This window comes from Cyprinodon tularosa, unplaced genomic scaffold, assembly GCF_016077235.1.
Source record: "Cyprinodon tularosa strain WSP-4 unplaced genomic scaffold, ASM1607723v1 ctg359, whole genome shotgun sequence".
Classification (NCBI taxonomy): Eukaryota; Metazoa; Chordata; class Actinopteri; order Cyprinodontiformes; family Cyprinodontidae; genus Cyprinodon; species Cyprinodon tularosa.
The window spans coordinates 1,802,020-1,811,069 of NW_024039073.1; the positions used below are offsets into that span (position 1 = coordinate 1,802,020).

The following is a 9,050-nucleotide window of genomic DNA, read 5'->3' on the forward strand; positions in this document are numbered from 1 at the left end:
CTCAACATAATGACGTCATGTGTTTTCCAACCCAGCCATCAGCCCCCCTCGCTTGAAACAGCTTCCAGCGCGCCTGGCAGTAATTTTGGTTTGGTGTTATCAAGATTGAAAAAAGTGGAATGACAAACCAGAGTAGATTAATTAAATTTAGGACAGTTACCCAAAGATAACATTTTAATGGAAACATAAACAAAATAGACTACAGATAAAAATTTGAAAGAATTTCCCGATGTTAAGTGTGGTACCTTTATGTCTATTATTTTCACACTAAAGGCACTTAAAAAATCAGTCCCACGGAAGAAGTTTTGATAGTTATTTGTAAGGAAAATGTTATTAAATTAACCATAAACTGGCATCAACTAAAAGTACGTCTCAATACGTTACTTAGTTTTATAAGAAAGCTTTTGGACAGAGAAGTGTTGAGACCACAAATTGATGTTTGGCAATGACAAATTCAGCCCACTAGATGGGAGTAACGGCCAGTGATCGTTCTGTGGCTGCGAGCTGGGCAAACAGGTTATTTATATTTGATAACACGCAAATAATGATCACATGCGTAAATAATATATATACATATCTATGTATAAGTTATATATGTCTGAAAAAAAGAAAATAGAAAGGAACAAAGCCAAGAGTAAGGTGGCCGCAGACAGAAAATCCAAAGAAGAAGTCGGTTGCCTAGCGACGTCTGAAAGCATAGTAGCAGCTAGCAACTAATCTTTCGGCTAATGTAAGGATTTCTTCAATCCAAATAGCTCTTAAATGCCTCTGAAAAGAAGAGGACAGCTGCAACTCGTCCAGGGAGAAGTGGACGAAGTCAAAAGAAAGGTTTGTGCCAGAAAGACGTCTTAGTTGTGATCTTATTGCTTGTTTGTTTCGGGAATCGTTGGTTATTAAAAACGAACTGTCGTTAAAAACGCTAAAGTTGTCTTTAATGTCACAATCGAGTGCAATTGAAGAGCAGACTTAGATATTTTCTTATATAAGTCTTAAATATTTTGTGAAGTAAAAGAATCTTGTGCAACTCAACCTTGGCACATTCATGTCAAAGTCTTATTGTTTTACTGTAAACAGGTTGACGATTTAGAGAAGGAGGTGGAGAGCCAACATGGATCTAAAGAAGAGGCATTTCAAAGGTGAACTGTATTAATTGACCAATGATATTTATCATATATATAATTTGAATCTAAACTAAAACGTTATCTAACCCGTTTTCGTTTAGGCTTCAATAGGTTTTCATTTTATGTTTGCTTAAATCCAATTATTATTTCAATAGATATCAAGAGCTGCAGCTTTCTGCAGAAAAAACTCTAAAGACTCTACAGACATTAACAAAGGTATGCATGTGCTTTGTTATCACAAAAAGAAAGAATAACCATGTTTTATGATATTTTATCAGCAATCATCTGTAAAGCAAGCATCCCACCAAACAACCTTTGTCGTTTTAGCTTTAACCAAATGTATATGGTCTGTTCTTTAGGCTGATGAGCCGGCCCCTGTAGGAAATTATGATCAGAGGAAGCTAGAAGAGGAGGTACGCCTGCAAAATGTCTTGAAGCGTCTGGTTACCTTGTCTCTGAAGCTTTCACCACCAGGTCCCAGCTCTGAAGTTGGGTAAGTTCCTATCACATATGAGGTGTTAACAAATTAGAAATCAAAATCAGGACTGTCTTGTGAATTGTATTCAGTAAAAACTGCTTTACTTAACGCCTCCAAAGAAATGTTGATGTCTTCAGAGGAGAAAACTGTGAGGGTTTCGGTATTTTGAACCTTAACCTGTGATTAACTGCCTTTCCAGGATGCACTATACCCTGCTCTACCACTGACCGATGAAAGTAGTGAATATAGAAATTAGTTTGGGATGATTGTTGGTAGGAATGACCTCCTCTTGTATTTACCTCTAGAGACAAGCTCAATAAATAAAAAAATAAAAAAGGAAATGTCATGGCATTTTCTGCAGTCAGATCGATTTGGATTTGAATGTTTCATACATTCACATTTTGTATTTGTCTGATTTGTTTGATAAGCTGTTTTTTGTATTCTTCTTTTTTACAAATGTAATTGATAAAAAATGTTAAGCATTTTTCTTTTGATTTACTTGAACTTTTTTCTGATTTGTATCCGGAAAAAAAGCACATGATGAATAACATCCAGTCCAATGCCCTTTTTTCCATTTGTTTGTTTAATTTTGTAGAAAGGCTACAAAAAACGAGGATTCTGACAATATTGATGATGACAGTGATGATGATGATGATTCTGAGAAGGACAGCGACAGGGATGGTATGGGGACTGGAGGTGGGAGTACATCTGAAAAGCCGCCATCTCAGTCGGGCCCTGAAATGTACACAGTCCTCAGTGATTTCAAGGCAGAGCAGGAAGGAGATCTGTCTGTTCAGGTAAAGGACCACACTCCTAGCATGTAGGATGTTAGGGCAGAGGTGAAATTCTTAGCAATTCTTAGAAATTTTATAAAACTTAATGCAATGTCTGTGAAGTACTTTCTGTTTGTGCTATTTCTTTCTTTATTGTTAGGACTTCCTTTACTATCGTTATGGCTCATTTCATTATTGTTTGTAATGTTTCAGAGTGGAGAAGTGTTAAAAATAATCAAAAAGGCAGCAGATGGATGGTGGCTGGCTCAAGACACCAAAGGGAACAGAGGAGTTGTACCAAAAACCTTCCTTAAGGTACTGGAGGAAACTATTAACATTGAACTGAACATCATAATTCAAAATGTTTACCAAGAAAATAAGAAATGTTTGCAGTTTTTTGACATGTTTGATGCTTTTTTAAACCTTTTTATTATTTTATTTTTAACGTTGTTAGATCAGTTCTGGTGTTAACGATGAGGATGATGAGGAAGATGATGATGAAGATGATGATGAGGAGGATGATGAAATCAAGCAGTCAGAACAGGAGGAAGAGGAAGATGAAGATCAAACTGATGATGGAAAAGAAAGGTTTGACTTCATATTTATCCCGGTCTTCCTGGTACTTTTCAAATTACTGAGATATTCTTAAATATGTACGAATATATGGTATAAAACCATCCATGAGCAAGATTCATTTCTGCTTATTTATCTGGCATTTATTTATCTTTGACAGCAAAGCTTCCAACTGGTCAACCGTCCGAAAGGCTCTGACTGAGGTAAAAATGGGCACATACTGAAAAGATGAATAATATTATTAAGTCTTAAGATGAAAACTTGTTAAAGTGCTTATAAATGAAATGACTTTTACTATGTGTGTGTGACAGATTGATACAACAGACGTGCTGTCGGCAATGGGTGCCATACCTTCAGGATTCAGGCCATCAAGTCTAACTAAACTTCTGATGGAGGAAGGTCATTACTCATCTTATATTACCTTCTCTTCTGCATATAGTTTTTCTATCAAGTTGTAAGACTGGTTTAAGTCAGGATTCATTATCTTTTTAGAAAATACTAAACTCCTGCACTGTTCTCTCAAGTCAAATGAACAGACTGATTAATCCTGATTAAAAGGAGGGTTATTAGGTTAAATCAACCCATCCTTTGGTTTTCACCATAATAATCATGATTCAGTGTTTATAATCAGTTATACTTTAGAAAGACTTAACCTTTATAGACCAGAGTTAGAGTGGGTATGGGCATGTTACATTAGGCTTCTCTGTTTTAAGCCTTGTTCTAAGAAATAGAAATTGAACTGAATTAAAAACCAGCACAATCAAATGAATGAAATGCCTAAAATCCGGCTTTAGTTGGCGGCTTTAGTTTATTTCATTTATAATTTAATTCTGTTTTGGAAAAGAAAATCTATTTAATTTCTATGAATATAATTTAATGTTTTTACTATAATTTTTTTAGACCTTTGCAATTAGATTTTACTGACATGCATTAAGGCCATAAACCCTAGAAATCTGGTAGGTTTTCTAAAACGCATTAAAAACGGTTAATGTCAAGTCTAATGAACTGGCACATTTAAAAACAACTAATTGTCATCATTTGATCCAAAATCATTCCAGATAAAAAAAATATTTCTCTCTTTTATTTTTAGATGGAACAGTGCAAATTAATCAACATGAGTTTAAAGGCTAATTTCCATCTCTAGTCTCAGATTATGAAACTCAAACATTTTTTTTAAACCATGAGTTTTTATTCTAAACAAAAATTTCACTTTTACTTTAGCTGTTTAGTGAAAGCACTATGTTCTGTTATGTTTTGAAATAACACAAGGGATTAAAAAAAAAAAACTAATTTGCCAATTCGTTAGTACAAAATGTGAGAGCTCAAACTCCTTCGTATGTGTGGTTAAGTAGTTCATGTTTTTAATAATCCATCCTAAAGCTTTAGCGCTGCAGACTGATGGAGGGTTTGAATAATGAATAATAATACATCCCTCACTTTTTTTTTAATTTATATTTTGAATTAAAACAATGAAACCGACAACCTTTTTTGTCCTGTTTAAGGTGAGAGATACAGAGGAAGTCATTATATTCAACCTGAGCTCAGCCAATCACAGCTGTCCTTTAAAGATCTCTTTTTAGACCCGGACACTGGCAAGGTTAGCATTCCTCTTTAAGTATATATGTGTGTGTGTTCCTGTGAAAACTAACTTAACAATTTCTTTTGGTGTAACATCTGCTCACCTACAGCTCCTGTTTATTACCTTTTTTTTGCAGGTCCGTGCTCGAGAGGTTAGGAATTGTGTTTGTTTTAATGTGTGGAGCTGCAAGATGATTCCCACACCTGGAGTGGGAGTTCAGGTCCTCAGTAGACACATCCGTCTGTGTGCCTTTGATGGAGCGCAGGTATCAGGCATTTTCTCTCTTACATATGTTTTTGTTCTTCCTTTATTTTTTTATTCAAACCAGGCTTTGACCTGTTTTCCAGGTTTTGAGTAACATCCACACAGTCAGAGCATTATATACCTCCAAGAACCCAAAGACGTGGAGCTTCTCCCCGAGGGTACAAAGAGACTCATGCTGCCTCATCGAAAAAAAAACAAACAACTAGGTCATGTTTAACTCGAGCAATGCTGCTAAAAAAAACAGTTTACTGTTATCTCTGTTTTACTTTTATTAGGTGACCAGCATCCTGCCAACTATCCTGGATGGAGACTGTTTCCTTCGCTGCAGCTCTTTGTCTCCCAATATTGGGATTCTTTTTGAACTTGGAGTCACTTTTCTAAGAAATGTAAATAATTATATGAGACTTTAAAAGCACAGGAACGTTTTTTTTTTTCTTCTTTAATGTAACATGTTGTAAAACTGGACAGTGTAGTTTGGAGCGCATTAATATGATGGGTTGTGTGTCTGATAAGTCGACAGGTGAGAGAGGAGACCTTAGCTGTGGCTGGGCCTACCTCAAACTGACCGATGACGGCGGGAATCCACTCCCAAACAGGTACAGAATCAAGAGAAGATGCAGGAAATCTTTTTTAATAAATTCTTTGGGATCCAGTATAAACATCTTAATATCTTTAAAAAATGCAACCTGAAATTGGACAATTTTTTAAGCCAGTATCAATCTTTTTAAAATATAATCTCCTGTATAGGACATATGAACTACCAGTGTATGGAGGAACACCTTATGAGAAGGATGTTATGTTGGAAGCAACAGCTTCAAGAAGATGTAAGAAAACAAAGCCAAATTTTTATATTGTAACAAATGACGTGAAAGAAAAAAAGGCAAATGGCTCATTCTTTGTGTTTTCTGTACTTCCAAGCTCCTGGTGGTGTTTTTCAGCAGATGCTGCAGGCCCGACGGCAGCCAAAGCTGATTGTTAAGTTGAAATCGCCTAACAGCCGGACAAGGACCCAGCTCAGGTAGGGGGATCAGGGAAAAAGAGCCAGGCATTAAGCTTCAGCAAATACAGCGGCTTATGTAATCAATAAATCCTTCCAATTTTCAGTCAGACACATTCCTGGCTCTGCTGGGATTTCCACATATGGGCTGCAAGAGATAGCAGAGCAGTTTTAGATACCAGATTTTTTTTTCTTTCTGCATATTATTTCAGATTAACTTTAGAATAGCTGTGATTATTTTCCTCCTGAAACATGTCCTGCTATATAAAATATAGGCAACACAAGTCAGACACAACTGGAAATGTATTTAAAGCCTGTTTGGCTGCTGTCTCAACACAAATTCTACTTTTCTATTCTATTTTTTACTTGGCAGCATCTTTCAAGCTTAACTAGGAGGATGTTGGTACAGATTTTTCCCATGCATGCGATAGATTAAAATGCTGGAAGGCAGAATTGCATTATAAAAATGGGTTCCAATCATACTGTGGCTCGCATCTATAGTCTGCTCATTTACTCTGATAGCTCTAAATACAACTTTGTATTATCAATTACCTTTAGAAGTCAGCCAAAATGATGAAAAATCAACTCAATCTGGGTACCAGCTGTTCTCCTAAGGACTTAAATGTTTGTCAGAGAACATTAGTAAACAAACAGCATTTTAAAGAATAAGAAGCACACCAGAAATGTTTGGCAAAAGCTTGTGTAGATGTAGAGTCGGGTGAGGTATTCTTTGAGCATTTCATGAGGGTGCATTTTCTGTAAATCAAAAGAGTCACGCAACTGACATGGCAGACATGGCCATTTGCAATGTCAGCTAGAAGAATGCACATTTTGAACGCCATAAAAAAAATCTGATGTGATCTGAGAACCATGTAGGAACAAAGCAGAGGAAATGCTGGGCTTATATAAAGATTAAACTTCTTGGTCTGCATGTGGAATTGGTGGCAAAAAAACAACATTGCACATAATCATGAAGATTCATAGTGATGACTGAATGGTGCTGTGTGGATGGCACTCTTGAAAAAGGACAGGGGAGCTCAGTTGATGTGATGACAAATAGTGCTGAATACACTGCAACATGAAAAAAAAAAAAGTTTTGGAGTTCACTTTTAAGTTCCCCCCTGCTTAACATTTGCATAGGTCATGCACTTTTATCAGTTATTAGACAGACATATTGACTGTTTCATCATTCTTATGGATATTTTCCTACCCCAAAAGAAATAAACAACCTATATAGAGGTGTATATGAACACAATTTGACTGGGATGCTGACACAGTGGAAGCGAGATACTGATCTGGTCTGGAACTAAAAATAAGCTAGCTGGAAAGCTTTAGCTTCAAGTTGGAAATCATCACCGCAAACCTACTGCTAGTTTTTAGAAGAAACATTTTTAAAAACAGTGATAGAGGTAAAAGTAATCATGATTCCAGTGGACCGTGATTTCTTTGCAGGAAAATAAACATCAACCAACAAATAAAATCAGCACAATATTGAAATGTTTGCTTTTTCATGACAGGTTGTAGAACAGTATGAAAACCTGTTCTGGTGATTAGTGACACCTTTATTTTCCTCTTCAGTCTTCTACCAGACACCCTGCTGTACTGTCTGAGCTGCGTCCACCTGCTGGCTCTGTACCGACAGCTGCTGGCCGACACACTGCTAATGGACAGACCCACCATGCAGAATGCAGGTAACGCTCGAAAGACCTCAGTCTGATAACAACAAAAGGCAAACAAAACAACCAAATACTTAATTGTAACTTTCACAGATCTTATATGTAGCCCAATACTTTCAACTTTCCCTATGCTTTTGGACCAGACAGACCTGCTAGATGCCCTCAGGGTAAGAACTGAAGGGATAGTGGTTATGCTTAGTTAGTGTAATCAAATTCTGTTCATTTCCTAGAACCGAAGAACCCAAAACTTTACTTTAAATGAGTCTGTAAGACATCCTTTCTTTTTCAGAGTGTCTGGCTGGAAGCTGAGACCAGCATGAGCAGAGCCCAGAAGGTGATAAGTTATGATTTTAGGAGAAGAAAACTGAGGTCTTTATGTGTAATAGCAAAACTAACCTGTAGGGGATGCTGTAGATATGTGTAAGTCAGTAATAGAGAAATCTATGTATGCATAATTAAATCAGTTGTATGATTCTGTGTCTTTACAGAGAGACTTGTCCTATCTGAAGCAGGAGTTTAGTAAAGTCTACCTGTCATCAGTTTATTTCCTGCTACACTCACCCTCACTGCCCTCCTATCGCTGGGCTGATCTGCCCTCAGAGGAGCAGCGGGCCAGAGTCATCTACACGACCTTGGAGGACTTGAAAAACCACCAGCCAACCACTGGCCAATCAGGTGCTCCGGGAGTTTTTTTTGACTCCTCTCATTCTCATCTCGCTTTTGATATCCAGGAGCTGACCTTTGATCTCCTTAGTGCGACACGCTAACAATACCATCATCTCTGTGACTGAAGCTCGCTTTGATTGGAAGGGCTTAAGGTGTGCGGATGACGGCCAGCTATGGCAACCTCCGGAGTAAATTATAGTGTTTCATGGTCGTGTACATAAGACCTTTAAGAATGTGTAGCATTTTCAACATAAGAATAAAGTTTTTCTGTAGCAATAATTCTAATTGTCCATTCTAAAATCCGCCTTATAAATAAAAGGAACATCAGTGAACGAGAAATGAAATCATCCATAGGAAAAAATGATTCAAAATGACATGGTAACCTCCAGACGTGAATGTGTTGAGATGATTTCAGAAATCCATCAAAAAGTCACAGAGTAAATGGTAAGGTTGAACCTTGTTGCTGCACCTGACTTGCTTTAAGCTGAGGGTTTGGTTCAAATGGAGGTGGGGTTATGATGTTTGTGTCTTTAAGTAGTTTCCTGTGAGTCCCCTACATGAAAATTTCTCAATGAAAATAAATTCACCTGAAAATTAGCTTAAAAAGTTCTTGAAAATAAAAGAGTGTGCTAAAAAAATACCTGTTTTAAATCAAATCATGTGTACTCTTTTTTTTTTTAAATAAATAAATACAATAAAAATAAGTAAAGCATTTTGCTTTAAAAAGTTACTTTAGTTTAATTTTTTTTTTATTATTGGTTTGATCTAATACAGCTTCTGCTGGTATCAATTGTTGGTTTGTTCCAACATACTTGAGCTGCTCACAGGGAAAGGTTATTGAGAAGCTCCAGTTTTCCCCACCCATTAGTCCAACATCAGTTATGTAGGTGTGTGTGTGTGTGTAGTGTAAAGTTACAAGACCG

General features: G+C 36.7%; 1 protein-coding gene across 1 annotated transcript; it reads left to right on the forward strand.

The window, feature by feature from the left end:
• The first annotated feature begins 471 nt into the window (after positions 1-471).
• Positions 472-8,798, forward strand: nphp1 (nephronophthisis 1). Its single transcript, XM_038295717.1, has 20 exons — positions 472-828; positions 1,075-1,136; positions 1,277-1,337; positions 1,481-1,614; positions 2,195-2,396; positions 2,586-2,687; positions 2,827-2,960; positions 3,106-3,148; positions 3,257-3,344; positions 4,448-4,542; positions 4,661-4,789; positions 4,872-4,946; positions 5,064-5,174; positions 5,302-5,384; positions 5,536-5,612; positions 5,707-5,806; positions 7,364-7,476; positions 7,555-7,628; positions 7,751-7,795; positions 7,950-8,798. Exons 1-20 carry the CDS (start codon positions 763-765, stop codon positions 8,226-8,228), a joined length of 2,073 nt encoding a protein of 690 aa, XP_038151645.1. The 5' UTR covers positions 472-762; the 3' UTR covers positions 8,229-8,798.
• Positions 8,799-9,050: the final 252 nt, after the last annotated feature.

Coding starts and splice junctions, on each gene's coding strand:
- nphp1 (XM_038295717.1), top strand. CDS start 763: ATGCCTCTGAAAAGAAGAGGACAGCTGCAACTCGTCCAGGGAGAAGTG. Junction 829..1,074: donor TGGACGAAGTCAAAAGAAAG/GTTTGTGCCAGA, acceptor TACTGTAAACAG/GTTGACGATTTAGAGAAGGA. Junction 4,947..5,063: donor CGTGGAGCTTCTCCCCGAGG/GTACAAAGAGAC, acceptor TACTTTTATTAG/GTGACCAGCATCCTGCCAAC.